The sequence below is a fragment of the Erinaceus europaeus genome, chromosome X, assembly GCF_950295315.1.
Source record: "Erinaceus europaeus chromosome X, mEriEur2.1, whole genome shotgun sequence".
In the NCBI taxonomy this organism is placed as follows: Eukaryota; Metazoa; Chordata; class Mammalia; order Eulipotyphla; family Erinaceidae; genus Erinaceus; species Erinaceus europaeus.
In genome coordinates this window covers 51,278,685-51,299,524 of record NC_080185.1, presented here as the reverse complement: position 1 = coordinate 51,299,524, position 20,840 = coordinate 51,278,685, and the positions used below count along the sequence as shown (strand labels likewise).

Below are 20,840 nucleotides of genomic sequence, written 5' to 3'. Positions count from 1 at the left end.
TACAAAAGCCAGACCTTCTACTTTCTGCACTCCATAATGTTTCTGGGTCCATATTCCCTCCCAGAGGGATAAAGAATAGGAAAGCATTCAAGGGAGGGGATGGGATACGGAGTTCTGGTAGTGGGAATTGTGTGGAATTGTACCCCTCTTATCCTACGGTCATGTCAAAATTTGTATTTTATTAAAAATTAAAATAAAAAATCGGGGAGTATAATATGAAGGAGTTGTTTCAGTCTTTTAGTTCAATATCACCATCTTCCTGAAGAACATTTACTAAAATGAATTTTATTCAATACAAGTAATTTGGGTGATATTTTTGAATGCTTCAGAGTGGACGAGCCACTTCACCACATATGAAATCTCATTTTTCTCCTGATGACTACAATAGATGGTATCCACGCATATTGATTTTTTTTTTAATCACAAGAAAAAAGTACTGAGACAGTATGACTTTCTTTAATGGTATAAAGCGCCTTCCCTGAATTGTAGCTTCAGGACGGTGGTTTCATGGATTTGTTCGCAGATTCACTTCAAACCTCCCTTAATATTAGTACATCACATATTTTCTACTATGACTTTTTAATGATTGGTTCTCTGTTTTGCATTTTCCTTAATATTTTATAGAGGAAAATGTAATATAATTCATCGATTTCCCCATTTTTCTCATATTAAGATATTATAAATTTTCCTCCATTCAAATCCAAGACCACAATATTTTTCTTACATATACAGGGAGTTTTTCTGGAGGGGCATCAAAGTGGAACCAGCGTGGTTTCAACTTACTTATGAACAAGGCCAAGAGACAGAGCCTGTGGTTTTCACACTTTCATTTCAAAGAGTTCCTTGGTGTACATCAGGGTTGGTTTGGCTACTTGTTTCTGCACATTGTAAAGCTTTTACTCATCATTCTGGATGCAACCATTAGGGAAGCAAAAACTGAGAGTCCAGAAATGGTTCTTCACTGATTTGATCATAAGATTTATTCTTAGGTAAAATTCTTCATAGGATAAAAGATGATGTAGGATTGGAAAATTGGATTTGGATTTTAAACTACAATTTTTAAACAGTATGACCTTGTGAATACTTTAAACAAGAGACAATTCTTCTCTATAACAAATAAGTGTACATAAACACCACTCCCACCACCAAAAGACTGTGTCCCATCCCCACCACCCCCCGCACCCCCGACCCTCCGCCATGCCAGGAAGCCCAATGGCCACCCTCCCCCAAGAGAGAGACAGACTGGGAGTATGGACAGACCAGTCAATGCCCATGTTCAGCGGGGAAGCAATTACAGAAGCCAGACCTTCCACCCTCTGCAACCCACAACGACCCTGGATCCATACTCCCAGAGAGATAGAGAATGGAAAGGCTATCAGGGGAGGGGGTGGGATGTGGAGATCGGGTTATGGGAATTGTGCAGAATTGTACCCCTCTTATTCTATGGTTTTGTTAATGTCTCCTTTCTTAAATAAATAAAAAAACAAATAAATGTATATATCATCTCCTGCAATGTTTTGATAGAGATTAGTTTCCCTCAAGAAAAAAAAATTCTTGTAAGATGGCTAATGGAAGTGACAGAATTATTTTCTAAGGACTGAAAACATTGTCACTATTTATTGCAATCAGGGAAATTGCTGGGGCTTGGTGTCTATAAAGTGAATCTACTACTCCTCGTAACCTTTTTGACTTCTTTTTATAGAGGCAGAGAGAAGTTGAGAGGGTTGGGAGATGGAAGGGGAGTGAGAAAGAAATATGCCTTCTCAAGCAGTGGCACAGCTATATACAAATAATGTCAAATGACATAAAATATGGTGATGTTGTGTATGATACAGCAAATCCTAACAAAGGGATTTTTCAACGTTAACCAAATAGCCAAATAATGTGATTATAGCAATAACTATCTATTGTCTTTTTTTAGTATTTATTTATTCCTTTTTGTTGTCCTTGTCATTGTAGTTATCATTGTTGTTGATGTCATTGTTGTTGGATAGGACAGAGAGAAATGGAGAGAGGAGGGGAAGACAGAGCGGGGAAAAGAAAGACAGACATCTGCAGACCTGCTTCACCGCTTATGAAGTGACTCCTGTGCAGGTGGGGAGCCGGGGCTCAAACTGGGATCCTTAAACTGGACTTTGTGTTTTGAGTCACCTGCACTGAACCCACTGCGCTACTGCCCGAATCCCTCTATTGCCCTCTTAAACCCTGAAACAGCAGGAACCTCCCACTGCCTCTATAGAGCCTATACTTCTCCAGTTCTGGAACCTCTAAAGTGGGGCTCAATTTCCTGCATGCTTCTCTCAGTTCATACCAAATGATATTGCATGTATTGATCCCAACCTAATCAATGCAACGAGTACCATCTCAGCATGCTTGACTTCAGACTGTGTCCAGAGATCTCATGCATGAAATGTCAAAAGACTGGCATACTTTAACAATGACTCTTAGTCATTATCAGGCCACCCCATCAGCTGGGGTCTTAGTCACGGAGTCCTGAGATTCCTAAACAGACTTAATGGGCCTAGAACTTGAATAAATCCCTCTCTTCATCATAACTGGTCATTTATATCAAGAACAACACAATAGACCCCTTTGTGGTCCCTGATCGGACCTTGCCCTCAACTTGCATCAAGAATGGTAGAGAATGTTCCATCTTCTGAAGGGAGGCTGGAAAACATACTTTATGCTACACCTAAGGAAGATGGGTCCTGATATTGCGGCAGCTTGGAATGTTCCTACTCATGACCACAGAATGTGAGCTCAGATCTACAGGGATGCAGAGGTCACATAGGCTCCTAAGCTGAATATGGGCCTCAGATCACATCAAATCGATAGGGTTTATAGTCAACAATGTTTATACACCTTCCCCATATTTGGGAGCTACTCTCTTACCTGATCCAGCTTTTCGGTCCTTTTTCCAGCCATGACATCATCTCCCCAGATAATAACTTGGATCCACTGACATATCAGATTTCAAGCTCAGGGAAAAAAAAATCAGCATAGCCACATGCCCTTTTGAATATAACTAAAATATGACTACTAGCTATCTACAAAACAGAACTCCCCTCCCCAACTCTTCACCTGCACTGTTCCAACCTTTAGGTTCATGATTAGTCAACAATTTGTTTGGCTTTATATGTTAACTTTCTTTTCAGTCACCAGGTTCCAGATGCTAGCATAATGCAACCAGACAACCCCACCAATGTGTCCTGGAGAGCTAATTCCCCAGCATCCTGCCCCATTAGGTAAAGATAGAAGCAGGCTTGGAGTATGGATCAACTTGTCAATGTCCATGTTCAGTGGAGAAGCAATTGCAGAAGCCAGACTTTCCATCATCTGCATCCCACAGTGACCTTGGGTCCATACTCCCAGGGGGTTAAAGAATAGGAAAGCTATCAAGGGAGGGGATGGGATAGGGAGTTCTAGTGGTGGGAATTGTGTGGAGTTGTACACCTCTTATTCTATGACTGTGTCAGTGTTTCCTTTTTATAAATAAAATTAAAAATTCAAAAATTAAAAACAAAAGAAATATGCCTTCTACACTGCTCTAGAGCTCATGAAAATTTTCTTCTGCAAGTAGGGGCCTGGGATTTGAAGCCTGCGCAAGGGGAGGCTCCCCCATCATTTATTCTCTATTGCAAGTTGTCGGCCTAAAATGTGTCTTGGTGGAGAAATCCTTTTGTTAGTTCTCACTCCTGATTTCATGGAGCAGGAACTCCATGAAATTTGTGGAAGGACACATCCTCTGGAATCAGTCGAGGTTCGCTTAATCACTTCCTAGACGTTTGATTTTGGACATAGGCTAACACACACACACCACATTCTTTTGTGCCCCCTGAGCACCCCTTACAAAGGCCTAGGAGAAACGTCATTCTTTCATAGGATCCTGGGAACAGGAAAAGTCTGACTTCTACAAATTTGTGTACAAACTTTAAGGAAAGAGGGATAGTGAAATAACAGCTGGAATCAGTGTGTTCCTTTGCCAGGTGTGCATCTCAACTTTAAGCTGAACCCCCACAGCATTGAAGGAGGCTTTAGTCTCTCTCTCTCTCTCTCTCTCTCTCTCTCTCTCTCTCTCTCTCTCTCTCTCTCATAAAATAAGATTGTTAAGAGAAGAAAGATGAGAACCACAGGCTTGTTAATACAATGACTTACTGTTAAATAATAGCAAACTGACTATCACATTACATTTCCCTCAACCTGGAAATCTAGCTTCATTACTCTGGTGAGACCTTTCCTAGGTCATAAGATTTCTTAATTCCATTTTGGGTGGCTCACTTCTTAAAAAAACCTCAAAGCCTAGATATAAACCAGGGCCCATGAGACAGGGCATATGTATATGCATCCATAAGTTAGGGGGAAATACATACCTTAAAGCAAAAGTACACAATAATTTGCAGTGAATCAATAAGTGAAGCAAGCAGGTAGAAAGACCTAAGAAGACACCTTAAAGTATGTAATGAGGCAGTTTCTATTTAGACCTAGATAGCTTCCTCACCTACTTCCTATTTCACTTTCCTCAATCACTCCAAAGCTAACCTTGTCAGACAAAGTGAAATGGAATTAAGAAGTCCTATGAGCTAGGAAAGGACTACAAAAGTTGAATAAGGGCAAGAAACTGGCATACTTTAATGATGACTCTTTAAGTACTACCTGGCCAGCCCATCACCTGGGCCCTAATCAGGGTGTCCTGGGATTCTCACACAGACATGATGGGCCTAGACCTCTAACAGATCCCTCTAGCCACTGTCACTGGTAATCTCCATTAGGAACAACTTAATGGACCCTTTTGTGGGCCCCTATACTACCTTGCCCTCAATGTAGATCAACAGCAGTAGGGAATATTCCATTCTCCGATGGGAAGTTGTATAATATACTCTACCTACTGCCTGAGGAAGGTGGGTCCTGAAATTAGTACAGCCTGGAATGTTCCTACTCATGACCACAGAATGCAAGCTCAGACCTGCAGGGATGCAGAGGTTACATAGGCTCCTTTGCTGACTATGGATCCCAGATTAAATCGATGGGGTTTACAGTTAACAATATTTATATATTTCCCCATATTTGGGAGCTACTCTCTTCCCTGATCCAACTTTATAGTCCTTATTCCAACTATGACACAATCTCCCTAGACACTAACCTGGGTCCACCTGCGTAGTAAATGTCAGGCGCAGGCAAAAACTAGTAAAGTTATGGATCCCCCACCCCGCCTTGGAATATACCTAAAATGGACCTACTAGCTTTTTCCAAAATGGAGATCCCAAATCTTCATCTGCAGTATTCTTGTTCTTAGGTTCATGTTTAGTCAACAATTTGTTCTGCTTTATATCTTAACTTTTTTTCAGCCACCAGGTTCCAGATGCTAGCATGATGGCTTCCCTGGGCAGATGCCCTGACCATGTGTTTTGAAGCCCCATTTCCCCAGATTCCTGCCTCACTAGGGAAAGAGCGGGACAGGCTGAGGGTATAGATCAACCTGTCAATGCTATTGTTCAGTGGAAAAGCAATCACAGAAGCCAGACCTTTCATCTTCTGCAAACCATAATGATACTGGGTCCATACTTACAGAGGGATAAAGAATAGGGAAGCGATCAAGGGAGGGTATTGGATATGGAGCTCTGGGAGTGGGCACTGTGTGAAAATGTATCCCTCTTTCCTATAGTCTTGTCAATATTTCCATTTTATAAATAAAGATTAAAGAAAGGAAAAAAGATGCAGCTATCAAGAACAATGAACCCACCTTCTCTGACCCATCTTGGACAGAGCTAGAAAGAATTGTGTTAAGTGAACTAAGTCAGAAAGATAAAGATGAGTATGGGATGATCCCACTCATCAACAGAAGTTGAGTAAGAAGATCTGAAAGGGAAACTAAAAGCAGGACCTGATCAAATTGTAAGTAGGACACCAAAGTAAAAACCCTGTGGTGAGGTGTAGACATGCAGCTTCCTGGGCCAGTGGGGGGGTGGCAGTGGGTGGGAGGGATGGGGCACAGTCTTTTGGTGGTGGGAATGGTGTTTATGTACACTCCTAGCAAAATGTAGACATATAAATCAGTAGTTGATTAATATGAGAGGGGGAAAATCAATTGTATGTCTCAAAGTTTTTCAAAACACAAACTGAATCTTTTTAATATATAGGCTGTGTATTTGATATGCGGGCTCTCTCAAAAGCTTAGACCAAGTAGATTAGAAGCATCCAATAGCCCAGCTATATAAAAGATACTGGATACTGTACAGCAAACCATAACAAAAGGACTTTTCAAAGTTAACCCAATTACCAAATAATGTGATGATAACATTAACTATCAGTTGTCTTTTTGAACCCTAAGACAGCAGGAACCTCACATCTCCACTATAGAGCCCCTACTTCCCCCAGTCCTAGAACCCTTGGATAGGGCCCACTTTCCCATATGCGTCTCCCAATCCATACCAAATAATATTGCATCCGCCGATCACAACCTAACCAACGCAACAATTGCCACCTCAGCATGCTTCACCTCAGACTGTGTCCAGAGACTTCACGAGTGGAATGACAACCCTTCAGCTTCATTACTCGGGTGAGACCTTTCCTTTTATAGTACACTCTAATTTCATCTCAGGTGGTTCACTTTCTAACAAAGTCACATAACCTAGATATACACCAGTTTCTGTGAGAGAGAGCTTATGTTCACACGTATCCATAAACTACTGCAAAATATATACCTGAAAGCAGAAGTACACTAGAGTTTGCAGTGAGTACCCCCCTAACACTTCCTCTCCACTATTCCAAGCTTGGGATCCATGATTGCTCAACAAATTGTTTGGCTTCGTATGTTAACTCTCTTTTCAATCACCAGGTTCCAGATGCCACCAGGATGCTGGCCTGGCTTCCCTGGATTGAAGACCCCACCAATATGTCCTGGAGCTCCGCTTCCCCAGAGACCCACCCTACTAGGGAAAGAGAGAGGCAGACTGGGAGTATGGACCGACCAGTCAACGCCCGTGTTCAGCGGAGAAGCAATTACAGAAGCCAGACCTTCTACCTTCTGCAACCCTCAACGACCCTGGGTCCATGCTCCCAGAGGGCTAGAGAATGGGAAAGCTCTCATGGGAGGGGGTGGGTTATGAAGATTGGGTGGTGGGAATTGTGTGGAGTTGTACCCCTCCTACCTTATGGTTTTGTTAATTAATCCTTTCTTAAATTAAAAAAAATAAATAAAAATAAAAAATAAACCACATGTCCTAGAAAAAAAAGAAAGGAAAAAAGGCAGAAATATTATTTCCTAGCAACTGAAAATTTTCTTTTTAAAATTTAATCCAATTCCGTTGGAGGTACTTACAGATAAGGAGAAATTAATACATTAATGTCTATAATGAAAAGAGATGCACAAGAAATATCTGTTAATTCTAAAGTTAGGTGTAAATCTGTCCATCAAAATGGTCAGGCTTGAGTTAATCAAAATGCAATACTGTATAAACTTTATTTAGATAGTCCATAAGAACCTTCTGGACTGAGACTTATTTATATATATTTTTTACATTACCAAGACTTCACTGCTCCAGGATGACTTTAGATGGGAATACAGAGAAACAGTGAAAGAGACAACAGCTTCAAAGCTTTCTCCATTGCCATGTGCATTGGACTCTAACTTGGGTCGCACACAAGGCAAAACAACTTACTATCCAAGTGTGCTATTTTGCTAAACTCAGATTTTATCTGTTTGCAAAGTCCTTTGATATTCATTTGTTTGTTATTTTATTTATTTATTGTTTTATCATCACCTGAGCTTCACAGCTCCAGGACTAATTTTTCAGATAGAAAGAGAGACAGAGATTAGGGGTTGGGTGGAAAATGCAGTTGGAGCCGAGTTGAAATCTGGGCCATGAATATGGCAAAGGAGATACACTATCCAAGTAAGCTATTTTGCCAGACCACTTCACATTCTTAAAAGATAAACATGGAAAATGGAACATGGATTCTAAGAGTGCCTCAACTCTCCTAGTAAGAAGTTCTTATGGTAACACTATATGGATAACCAAATCCTTCCTTAATTTGAGTTTAGGACTTAGCAACAGGCATTCCAGTTTATGGCAATCACAATATTGGCAGAACAAGGAATTATATCTGGAGGAAATAAAGTGGAGTGTTTTTTATTTGTTCATGGGTAGAACAGGAAAGAGACAAGTTAAGAAATAAGGAAAAATCATGACAGAAATTATGGAGCAAATACTCTGCACAAAGAAGGTATTTGCAGGGTGCTGGTCGGTAGTGCAGTGGGTTAAGCACAGGTGGCGCAAAGCCCAAGGACTGGCGTAAGGATCCTGGTTCCAACCCCTGGATCCACACCTGCAGGGGAGTCGCTTCACAAGCAGTGAAGCAGGTCTGCAGGTGTCTATCTTTCTCTCCCCCTCTCTGTCTTCCCCCTACTCTCTCTATTTCTCTCTTTCCTAAAATAAATGTATTTGCTTCAAACATCACAGTATTTCTAAGAATGTTTTGATTTAAAACATTAGTACTACACCATATATCATGTACAACCTTATTCACCTCCCTTAGAACATGAGTCAATGATAACTTTTAATGAAGCCTAAAATAGAGATTGTGTGTTTTTTAAAACTAGTTCATAAGGTACTGCATCTTCTTTCTTGTGTACTCTCTCGAATAATTCAGTCATACCAACAGTTATCTTGGAAGTGTATTTCACAGCTCTAGTTTAGTCTTCTGGTTACTATATCTCCCTAATAATATCATAAGTACAATTATATGAGAGATCCTGATTAAGAAGAAAACATGTCATAGCTCCCCCATAATTCCTAATCCAAGGGCACTGTAATATAATAAATGTTTGTCTTTTAAATCACTCAAAACTTTTGGGTGATTTGTTTCATAATAAGAGATTAGTAATACGTTAGAAATTCCTCACAGAGTCATTGATAGTTCTGAAGAAAATTATTAGCTAAATGGTTATAACCTGGCTCTATTAAACTGGACCAAAGAGTTGTAAAGTTTACTATTGTGCAATGCCTTGCTTAGAATCTATACTAACAATTTCACTTTTTATTTTAATGTATTTATTTATAAAATGTAAACACTGACAAAAACCATAGGATAAGAGGGGTACAACTCCACACAATTACCACCACCAGGGCCTCCCCAGATAGCTTTCCTATTCTTAATTACCCCATGGGTGTTATTATGGGGTGCAGAATGTGGAAGGTTTGGCTTCTGTAATTGCTTCCCCTCTGAACATGGGCATTGACATATTGATCCATAAATTCTATTATCAAAACCTAGATTTGTGTCACTTTGAAAATGTGTTTTCTTATATTTGTGTTTTTCATACATGTAACTAAAATATTATCAATCACATTTATTTATTATTCTTTCTGTATAGATTGCTTAAATGCTCAGTGAGTTCACAGTACCATGCTTAGTGCATGCTCTTCTTGTGTGTGTGTGTGTGTGTGTGTGTGTGTGTATATATATATATATATATATATTTATTTGCCTCCAGGGTTATCACTGGGGCTCAGCGCCTGAGCCACAAATCTACTGCTCCTGGAAGGCATGTTTGTTCCACTGTTGTTGTCGTGGTTACTGTTGTTGTTGCTGTTATTGTTGTTACTGCTGTTGTTGTCGAACAAGACAGAGAGAAATTGAGAGAGGGGAAGACAGAGAGGGGAAATAAAGAGAGACACCCGTAGATGTGCTTCACCACTTATGAATCAATCCCCCTACAGGTGGGAAGCTGGGGAATCCTATCGGGATCTTTGTGCAGGTCCTGAAACGTGGCACAACATGAGCTTAACAACATGGTGTGCTACTAACTGGTCCCTTGTTATGAATATTTTTACTAACATAGATTATTTGAGCATCTGTTTGGACTGATAGGCTATGTGTTTGGCATATGGGGTACAAAAAATAGCTCATGACACCTTGCCTTTATGAAACTCAGTAGAGTACTCTGCAAGTAGAGACACACTTTAAAGCATAATATGGTACCTGATCCCACAGAAATAAGAATAACATGTTGTTATATTGCCGAGAATCAATTACTTATATTTTTGTTCTTAAAGATGCATTGAAGAACTGTTAACAAAGAAGAGTGGTGGGTTAGAGGAATGGCATTCCAGGTGCAGAGAACAAGGTGTGAAAAGACATGGAAGTGTGAAAAACTTGAACTATCTTTCCATAATTTACTTCTTTGTGCTTACAATGAAGGAGATAGCAGATAATATGCACACTGAGCTAAGTTAAATAGGCACCACAGGCTGAATTTTCGGGCTATAGGCATTTAAGTCACTAGGTTATTCAAGCAGACTCAGATTGAAGGAATGATAGAATACCTTATGCTCCCTGCCCTAAGGCTTCAGGTCAGAATTCTCATGGTGAACCTTGAGCCGTGGTAAGAAAAAATTGTAAGACTTGTGGATTATATAATTTCCTTCCTATAAATAATTTGTATTGTCCGTGTAAGGACACATAAGCTTCTAAATTCTGGCTACGGAAGAAGGGCAAACGCTAGAAGACGAAGAAGAAGAAGCTTCTAAATTTAGACTTGAATGGGTATCTTTTAGATTAGCTCCACTTAATCTGCAAGTGCAGTATATTGTAACATAATGTAGACCAACACATTACCACCACAATCAATAAAATTATGTAATGAAAACAAGCCAGGCGAAGTAAATGGTTTGCTTAGTACATAGTTGTTTGATGTCTGGTACAAGCTCCTAATCTTGCAAGGTAAATAAATGGTTCACCAATTGACAGTGATCCACAGGCCACATTTTTTTTTTCTAGATTGATCACTACCCAATAAATAAGATTCTAGATGACAGATAGCTTTGTTTCCTCTCAGAATCTAACACACACACACACACACACACACACACATATATAAGAATAATGCAATTTATCTTGCTTCCTTTTTGGTTTTTACTTCTAGATGGTTCAAAGTCATATTTTGAAACTCAAGTGCATCAATTATATTGACAATTTGGGGTGACTGTCTTACATTCTTATTTGTTATTCTGATTTTCTACTTCAAATCTATGTTTGACATGATTGTTTTGATGATTATAACTTTGTTGGATGGTGTTGAAAATGTTAATGAAGACAGCCATGACAATAAGCATTACAGGAAGCACACAGACCAGATTTATGCTGCATCCACATCAGTAGAATAAGGGCTGAGACTTTGTTTCCATAACTCCAAGCAAGTTTTGTTTTGTTTCTATGTTAGTTTCTGAACTGATAAATTGGTAGCATGGAAACGCAATGATGTCTATGAGGAACTCATTCTTCCACATGCAGAGGGCATTAATATATATATAATACCAGCATGCACAGTTAGGAGAAGAGCACTCACCATCCTGGTCGTTACCTGAGTCAGCTGGAGACTTGCTCCGGCGCATAGGGCCGGGGCTTTTAGCTGAACTCTTCTGAGGTGTTGGAGATGCTTTTGGGCCACCTGTGGCTGATGGGTTGCTTTTCATAACTCGACACTCTGATGGAAAAGAACAAAGATTTGTAAGACCTCAGAAAACCTGAGGCTTACAAAATTAGCAACCTCTGGAAATGAAAATAACCACCCCAGGTCAAAGTGGACAAGGTAGTTGTCACCATTCATACTAATAATACCTTGGGTAAAGAAGGCAAGTGAGAAGTTTTCAAAGGTCACCTGGGCTACATCATATGTTAAAATTTTTTCAATATTAATTACAAGTGATTTACTAGTGGTTTACAAAAATTATAAAATTACTGGTGTATAGTTTCATCTCACACCCACCACCAAAATTCTGTGTCCTACTCTCATCCCCCATAACCATCAGAGTTCTTACAAAGACAGATAGCTAGAAAACCAGACATGAAAATATCTGGATTATGGAAGCAAGGAAAGGAGTCGAAAAGCAGGTTGTGTAGATAATTAAATAATAAACTCAATCATTTATGAAAAAGCAAGCCATGTATCAGAATAACACCTGTTGACATAATATTTCATCAATTTCCTTATAGAAGATATTGGCAACTCAGAGGTTAGAGCCACACATATAAAAGCAATCATGAACAATTTAAAAAAGTAGAAATAAAGCTGGGTAGTGGCACACCTGGTTGAGTGAACATGTTACCATGAGAAAGGACCAGGGTTTAAACCCTTGATCTCCAGCTATAGAACGGAAGCTTCAAAAACAATACAGCAGTGCTACAGGTGTCTCTCCTTCTCCTCCCTTGCTTCCTTCTCAATTTATCTCTGTCTATAAAAAGGGAGGAAAGAAAAAAAAGAAAATAGAGAAAAAGGAAAAAGAGAAAAAGGATGCTGGAATGGTGGAAACATGCTGCAGGCACTGATTCCAATAATTAATGCTGGGGCAATCAATAATAATAATTAATTCAGGGGATAGGAACTACCACTCCTAATCCATTACATATCACATATTACAATAGATTATTAATTCATATCATCGATATGAATGGATATCACCACTATCGTCTTACATTTGTTGAGTCCTTTTTGATTTTCAACTTTATGCTGGTTCAATGGGTGAACTGATAATTGACTTTGACACTCAGAATGTAGAACTCTCACAGGTATTTAGAAGAGTCTTCCAACTTTCCTGCTATTTCCCCCATCTTTAGTCTTATACATTCAGAGCACCTTCTCTACGCAGGTTACTCAACATTTCTAGTATGGCAATTTAGGGACATTGATTATCATAACATATTAGGAGGATCATTCTCATTTTGCTCAAAAGACTACAAAAATTTTAAGCCTCTTTTAGAGTTTAAGACAGAGCATTAACATAGCAGAACAAGGACCAGTAGACAAGTTTCTTGTGTTCCAATCTAGTGTTCTTTCCACCATAGCTTTCCTGACTTTGTGCTGTGCAGCTCAATGTGCAATCAAATACCTAGGGACAGAATAAACTTCTCATTGGATATCTCCATATTACCTACTAGTTAAAGACATTTGGTATATAAATTACTCAGAAATTTTAGGTATTCTTTTTTGTTAAACTGAGTTTTCTTTTTTTAAAAATATTTATTTCCTTTTTGTTGCTGTTGTTTTTATTGTTGTTGATGTCTTCATTGTTGGATAGAATAGGACAGAGAGAAATGAAGAGAGGAGGGGAAGACAGAGAGGGGAGAGAAAGATAGACACCTGCAGGTCTGCTTCACTACCTGTGAAGCGACTCCCCTGCAGGTGGGGAGCCTGGGGCTCCAACCAGGATCTTTAAGCCAGTCCTTGCGCTTTGTGCCACCTGTGCTTGACCCGCTGTGCTACCGCCCGACTCCATAAACTGAGTTTTCTTAAAGGTAACTATGGTAAGCAAAAACAAACACACAACCAGGTAGAACAGAAGCAATGGGTGGCACCGCTATATACAAGATGCTGGGTATTATTCAGCAAACCCTAACAAAGGGACTTTTCATAGTTAACTCAAATAATGTGATGAAAAAAAAAAGTTAACCCTCAACGACCCTGTGTCCATGCTCCCAGAGGGCTAGAGAATGGGAAAGCTATCATGGGAGGGGGTGGGTTATGGAGATTGGGTGGTGGGAATTGTGTGGAGTTGTACCCCTCCTACCTTATGTTTTTGTTCATTAATCCTTTCTTAAATAAAAAATTTAAAAAAAGTTAACCTAATAATGTGATAACAATAACTATCCATTGTCTTCTTGAACCCTAAGATAGCAGGAACCTCACATTTCCACTATAGAGCCTATATTTCCCCCAGTCCTGGAACCTTAGGGTGGGGCGCACTTTCCTGCATGTTTCTCTTAATTCATATCAATTAATATTTCATCCACTAATAGCAACCTAATCAATACAATGAGTGCCACCCCAGCATGCTTCACTTCAGACTGTGTCCAGAGACTTCAGGTGTGGAATGACAACCCTTCAGCTTCATTACTCAAGTGAGTCCTTTCCTTTCATAGTATACTCTAATTCCATTCCAGGTGGTTCACTTCCTAACAAAGTCCCCAAACCTAGATATAGACCATGTACCCGGAGATAGAGCATAAGTTCACAGGTAGCCATAAAAGAGGGCAAAATATATACTTGAAAGCAGAAGTACACAAGAGTCTGCAGCGATTACCCCCCAAACACTTCATCTGCACTATTCCAGCCTTTAGGTCCATAATTGTTCAACAATTTGTTTGGCTTTGTATGTTAACTCTCTTTTCAGCCACCAGGTTCAAGATGCCAGCATAAGGCCGACCAGACTTCCCTGGACTGACGGCCCCACCAATGTTCCTGGCATTCCACTTCCCCAGAGACTCACCCTACTAGGGAAAGAGAGAGGCAGACTGGGAGTATGGATCAACCAGTCAATGCCCATGTTCAGCGGGGAAGCAATTACAGAAGCCAGATCTTCCACCTTCGGCATCCCACAATGACCTTGGGTCCCGTACTCCCAGAGGGATAGAGAATGGGAAAGCTATCAGGGGATGGGATGGGATATGGAGATCGGGTGGTGGGAAATGTGTGGAGTTGTACTCCTCCTATCCTACAGTTTTGTTAATGTCTCCTTTCTTAAATAAATAAATATTTTTTAAAAACCACACAACCCTCATTTTTGTTTTTTAACATGATAAACTTCAGTGACAACTGTTCAGATCTGGAGATGAAGAAGGCATAGTAAATGGAAAATATCCTGGTATTTTAAAAACTATTTTATGATAATTTGTCTCTTCTTAAAAATAACACAGCAGAAATACCACCCATTACTTGAGTTTATATTAGCAGAACTCAGTTTGTTTTTTTTCCCACTTTAGTCCTCCAAAGTGGAAAATATGTTTTGAATCTGCCTTCCCATTAGGATCATAACCTAATTCTGTTGCTATGTGAGTTAATTCACCATTAATTTATACCTGGATCTTGTACTCCATTAAAGGGAGATGGGCAGATACGTCTTTCTTAAGATTGGTGACACTGAAAACTCAAATCTTAATAGTAGGTAGTGAGAGTAGGGCAATATGCCAGAGAGTGGGAAAAAGTAAAAGATTTGACACTAAGACCACAGTGGAAGATTCTTCTATGGGACCACAGTGGAAGATTCTTCTAAGATTCTTCTATGGGACCATCTACATGGACCAACTAGTTGGAAAATGTTGATTGGAATGAGCATATATGCACACTATCCAAGCTCTTACACCAAATTTTCTTTCATGTGCTCTGATTTAACCTGTTAGTTAATACAACACAATATGTGATTCAAGAAATATTGTTACTATTGGGATAGATAGTGAGTTTTATTCAGACTAGAATCTGAAATAACCAACTTTTCACACAATGACTCATATGTCCAAATGCACAGGAGAAAGATACAATGTTTTCTCTTGAGGAACCACGCATGGAAGTTGGTCATACCATATGAGCCTAATTCTAAGCATCTAAAAGGGGGAGAAAAATGAATCAATAAGGACCAGTAGTTACACTTACCATTTTCATCCAAAGAAAAGTCATCCTGAGCATAGCGAAACTTTTCAGGGCCACAAGCAATAAAAACATCATCATCGCCAAAGAAGTCATGGAGACAAGTTACCTAGAGAATAAGCAGAAACACTGAATTGACATTAAATAGTCTTGTAACAGTGAACTTCACAATATTTTGGCAGGGAAAAATCACACCTAAGTCATTGGTTTTAACCTCCAGAATATTTTTTGCTAAATTTCTGTCTCTATGAAAATAAAATAAAATAAATTTTAAATAATATTTAATCAAGAACAATTGGTTCACACAGATGACTGCAAGCCTTGCACAAAGCTAGAGATGCTTAAAGATGACGATACTGTCTTAGCTTCACAATTATTCAAGAGATATCAAAAAGGGGAGGGAGACTTAGGGAAGCCTAAGACTTGATGGGCTTCCTGGGTTATTTATATAATATCAACATTTTTCTACCCTGGATTCTAACTTCATTAAATATGATAAGATACTTTTTCAGCCTATTTGTCCCTTTCCCATATCTTTCCATGCCCTTGACCTCCTCTTTTCATGCCACAGTCATGTAATGATTTTCAGAGCTCCCATTACTTGAATGCTGTCTCTATGATAAATAAGTACTTTACTAAATTTTTCAGAAAGCATGTAAATATTGTTAACTGCAAACCCCACTGATTTGATCTGCCAACACTCATGTTCAGCAAAGAAGCAGTTAAAGAATCCAAACCTTCCACCTTCTGCACCCCACAATGATCCTAGGTCCATACTCCCAGAGGGATAAAGAATAGGGAAGCTATCAAGGGATGGAATTGGATATGGAACTCTGGGAGTGGGCAATGTGTGGAAATGTACTCCTCTTACCCTATAGTCTTGTCAATGTTTCTATTTTATACATTAAAAAGATGGTAAAAAAAAGACTACAAATTACTAAGAGTATATATTAATACCATTTGCTCACCAAATATCTTTGTTCCTATCCCCAGCCCCCAACAATAGGTCTGATAATCTACCCTCCTCCCCCACTCCACAGTCTTTTACTTTGATGCAATACTACAAACCCAGTCTAACTGTTTTGTGTTTCCCTTTCTTATTCTTTCTCAACTTGCATATTCATCTTTCTCTTTCTGGCTTATCTCACTTAACATAATTACTTCAAGCTCCATCCAAGATGGTTCAGAGAAGGTAGATTCATTATTCTTAATAGTTGAGTAGTATTTTACTGTGTTCTTGGACACCTAGGTTGCTTCTATTTAGCTATTCTAAATTGTGCTGCTATGACCATAGGTATACGTGTATCTTTTAGGATGAATGCATTTGACGTCTTAGGCTATATCCCTAGGAGAGGAATTACTGAGTCATAAGGAGAGTCCATTTCTAGCTTGTGAGAGTTCTCCAGACTGCTTTCTACAGGAGTTGGACCAATTTACATTCCCACCAGCAGTGCAGGAGTGTTCCTTTCCCCTTACAACATCCCCAGCATTTGTTACTATTACCTTTTCTAATGTATGGCATACTCACAGAGGTGAAGTGGTATCTCGTTTTTGCCTTTATTTGCATTTTGATGACAATTAGTGACTTGGAGCATTTTTATTTTTATGAATAAAGCATAAACTTTCATTAAGATTAAATGATTCAAAAGATCACATTTTTAGTAGTTATGGAGCTACTAATAGGATTCAAACAAATTCTTTCACTCTAACATGTTGGTACCTAAGTAATACAGCCAAAGTCTTATTTCCTTTTACAATGAGTTCTACATAAGGGCATACACTAAGGGACTCTGGTTAGTAGAAAAATACCTAGGACATGGACTGAGGGGAATGAAGAGGGAGATGGTAAGCAATAAAATTTTCTGCCCTACATTACTAGGAGCTAGTTGTGATTTAATAGCCTGAGTTGGGCAGTGCCAGCTCCCCTTGAAGCCTGGCAATCCCTCAATGTTCAAGTGTGTTTTTTCCTTAGCTTTTTTTTTTTTTTTTTTTGCCATTTTCCAAGAGTGTCTGTGTCAGCTCCCACTGGGAACTTCACAGAGTTGAGAACAGCTGCAGAGGCACTGGAGTTGGGCTGCTGAGTCTATGCCCAGTACTGACACCTGCCCCTCCACAAGCCCTGGGGACATTTTGGCTCAGAGAAACAGGGACAAGACAGAACTCCATTCATCAGAAAGAAGTGGGGTGGAAAAACCCTGCTTGATCCCTTGGCACCAGTAATCTCTAAGACTGGCACCAGGCCCCAAACAACTCTAGGTTCTTTGTACCATAGTCAACTAAAATATAGTTTGTGAAGTCCAATGCAGTTATTAGTTACATTAGACAGGTTTTTCATGTTAGATGTCCTCAACTTATGGTGGGGACATGGATTTAGAATTCCCTTGAGAAAGAAAGGTTTGTCCACTTAGTCTGTAGATTAAACCTTGTCATTGACTCACTAGGGAATCTTAGATAAACGACCTTCATTCTGGGTTTTATTTTCATCTGCTATAAAGTTAGAGTGATAGTTTAGTTGTTGTTTAATTATTTTTTTCTCTCTTTCTTTTTTTGAGGTCTCTGTCATTTTAGGTCACACACTCTTTCTAGAAATTGATGGAAGCTTTGAATATTCTCTCTAGAAAATATCTATATGTGCACAACAGTCAGCCAATTTTCTAAATAAATTAAAGGAGTTAATGGTTTCCTTAAAACACATCTTTAGATTCCAAATTAAAAACCTCTATACTAGTTGATTTCTGAGGACTCTTCTAGCTCTGTAAGTCCATGAAGCATTCCAGGTTGGACACAGTTAATAAGTAGAGACACCAGGACCAGAAAGCTGGCAGCTGTTGTGGAATGCCAGAGGCTTAACTGTACCCCCCTTCCAAGACTTCCTGACACTCCAGTCCAAGGGAAGCAAAAGGATGTAAGATCATTCTCTGCAAACTTAGTCCAAGGGAAGCAAAGGGTTGCAAACTGATTTACAACAAGCCAGAGACTGGACTATACATCAGACAGTTGCCTCCCAGGTTGCTGGAATTTAGCAAGGATAAAAAAAATTGTGGGAAAGAGTAGATTTGAGAGTCATAACCTCTAAATATTCTTCAGTGGTTTATTAGGAATAAGACAAAGAATCTCAGTATCCAATTGGTAAGGAACATAACAGCTTAATTGTAGATTCTCTGAGATGGTTACTTAAGAACAAATGCTCAACATGACTGGACAGAATGCTCATGGCTATAAACCTATTGCATTTCCTTACATAATTTCTCAAACTTTATAAATATCTATTTAAGTACCAAGAAAGAAGCAAGGACCAGAGACATATCTCACTACATACGGTGCTTACCTTGTTATGCCTGCTTCCCAGATTCAAATCTAAACACCATATGGAAGTATGACACTAGGGGAAATTCTAAAGCTGTGGCATCTTTCCCTATAACCTTTTTTTGAATTAAAAAGTAGGCACTATAAGCAGATAATTTTGGATCCATGAATAGGAAGAGAGAGATGAGGGGGGGAGGAGAGAGAGAGGGGAGAAAGAAAGAGGGGAAAGGAGGGGAGGGGAGGAGGAAAGGGAGGGGAGGAAAGTAGAGGAGAGGAGAGGAGAGGAGAAGAGAGGAGAGGAGAGGAGAGGAGAGGAGGGGAGGGGAGGGGAAGGGAGGGGAGGGGAGGGGAGGGGAGGGGAGGGGAGGGGAGAGGAGAGGAGAGGGGAGAAGAGGAGCCAGGCGGTGGTGCACCTGGTTAAGCACACATACTACAATGTGCAAGGACCAGGCTTCGGGTCCCCACCTGCAAGGGGAAAGCTTTACAAGTGGTGAAGCAGGGCTGCAGCTATTTCTCCACTTCTTTCCATCTCTGTCTCCCTCTCCTATCTCAATTTTCCTCTATCTCTATCCAATAATAAATAAATAAAATTATTATTTTTTAAGATTTTTAATATTTATTTATTCTCTTTTTGGTTGCCCTTATTTTACTGTTGTAGTTGTTCCAAAATTATTTTTTAAAAGAAGATATGAGAAAGAAAAATAAGAGGAAAGGAAAGGAAAAATAAATTTGGTTTGCACATCAGTTTGCATTCCTGTAGAAAATGCGTGCTAGGGAGTCAGGCGGTAGTGCAGCGAGTTAAGCACAGGTGGCACCAAGCGCGAGGACTGGCATAAGGATCCTGGTTCGAGCCCACAGCTCCCTACCTGCAGGGGAGTCACTTCACAAGCGGTGAAGCAGGTCTGCAGGTGTCTATCTTTCTCTACTCCTCTCTGTCTTCCCCTCCTCTCTCGATTTCTCTCTGTCCTATCCAACAATGACATCATCAATAACAACAATAATAACTACAATAATAAAAAATCAAGAGCAACAAAAGGGAATAAATAAATAATAAAAAAGAAAAGAAAATCCGCGCTACACTCAAATTGGATAAATTGGACAGATGAAAAGGAGATTCATTATCAACATATGGGAAGAGTATAAAGAGACCATAAAGGATATGAAATATCCTAAGACTAGGAATAGTAAGATTCACTGTCATCCTTAGGATTGAAAGAGTGGAGATAGCAGACATCAGTGCCTAGGAAGAAGAGAATAATTAAAAGTCTATAAAAGTGTTTCCTGGTCATAGTTCCCTATGATTTCTACTCAAGTGTTGCTTAGTGACCTCTCCTGCAAGGTGTCAGGGAACAAAAAGCCTAACCTAGTCTTTTCTCTTCCAGTGGCACCATTTGGTCAAACCCAACTGAAATATAGAATACAAAAGAATCTGTTGATATGGGTCAGTTTTGGAGGGTGCAAAGCAGGGTGCAACGGGGTAGAACACGAGAGTAGATCTAAATAGTAAGTTTGTCACTGCAACAAGAGAAAATAACTTTTGGTGTAGCTTAGAATAGGGTGGCTATATGACACTGACATTTTGACAAGAATAACTGAAGAGGTGTGAAATGTAATTAAACAATAATATTATTTTGAAAGTATGAATGTCTTTATATAGTTCATAATGTTTTCACTCCATTGTCTCAACGGAGGGGTCATATAGTTACCATGTAGGCAAACTGGTAACTCAATATCATACAGAAAGAAACTGAGGCTAAACCAAGTCTAGTTGATTTACAATATCAAAATATTTATAGGGATGAAATTAGTTAATAGAATTTAGAGTCCTGGTCTATGACTATTTTCACTACAACCTAAAGTCTCTTCTGTTATCATGTTTCTGTCCACAAAGGTTATAGGGAAAGATGCCACAGCTTTAGAATTTCCCCTAGTGTCATACTTCCATATGGTGTGAGATTCGAATCTGGGAAGCAGGCATAGCAAGATAAGCACCATTATGTAGTAAGATATGTCTCTGGTCCTTGCTTCTTTCTTGGTACTTAAATAGATATTTATAAAGTTTGAGAAATTATGTAAGGAAATGCAATAGGTTTATAGCCATGAGCATTCTGTCCAG

General features: G+C 39.4%; 1 protein-coding gene across 2 annotated transcripts in view; it reads right to left on the bottom strand.

The window, feature by feature from the left end:
- DCX (doublecortin) overlaps nucleotides 1–20,840 on the bottom strand; it is a 102,229-nt gene that overhangs the window by 20,595 nt on the left and 60,794 nt on the right. The window contains exons 4-5 of one of the 2 annotated variants that reach the window (XM_060183188.1): nucleotides 15,425–15,527; nucleotides 11,348–11,485 (exon numbers count right to left, since the gene is read on the bottom strand). In XM_060183188.1, coding sequence (XP_060039171.1) covers nucleotides 11,348–11,485; nucleotides 15,425–15,527 — 241 coding nt within the window. The remainder of the gene's footprint in view (nucleotides 1–11,347; nucleotides 11,486–15,424; nucleotides 15,528–20,840) is intronic. The other variant, XM_060183189.1, reaches the window with a different exon arrangement.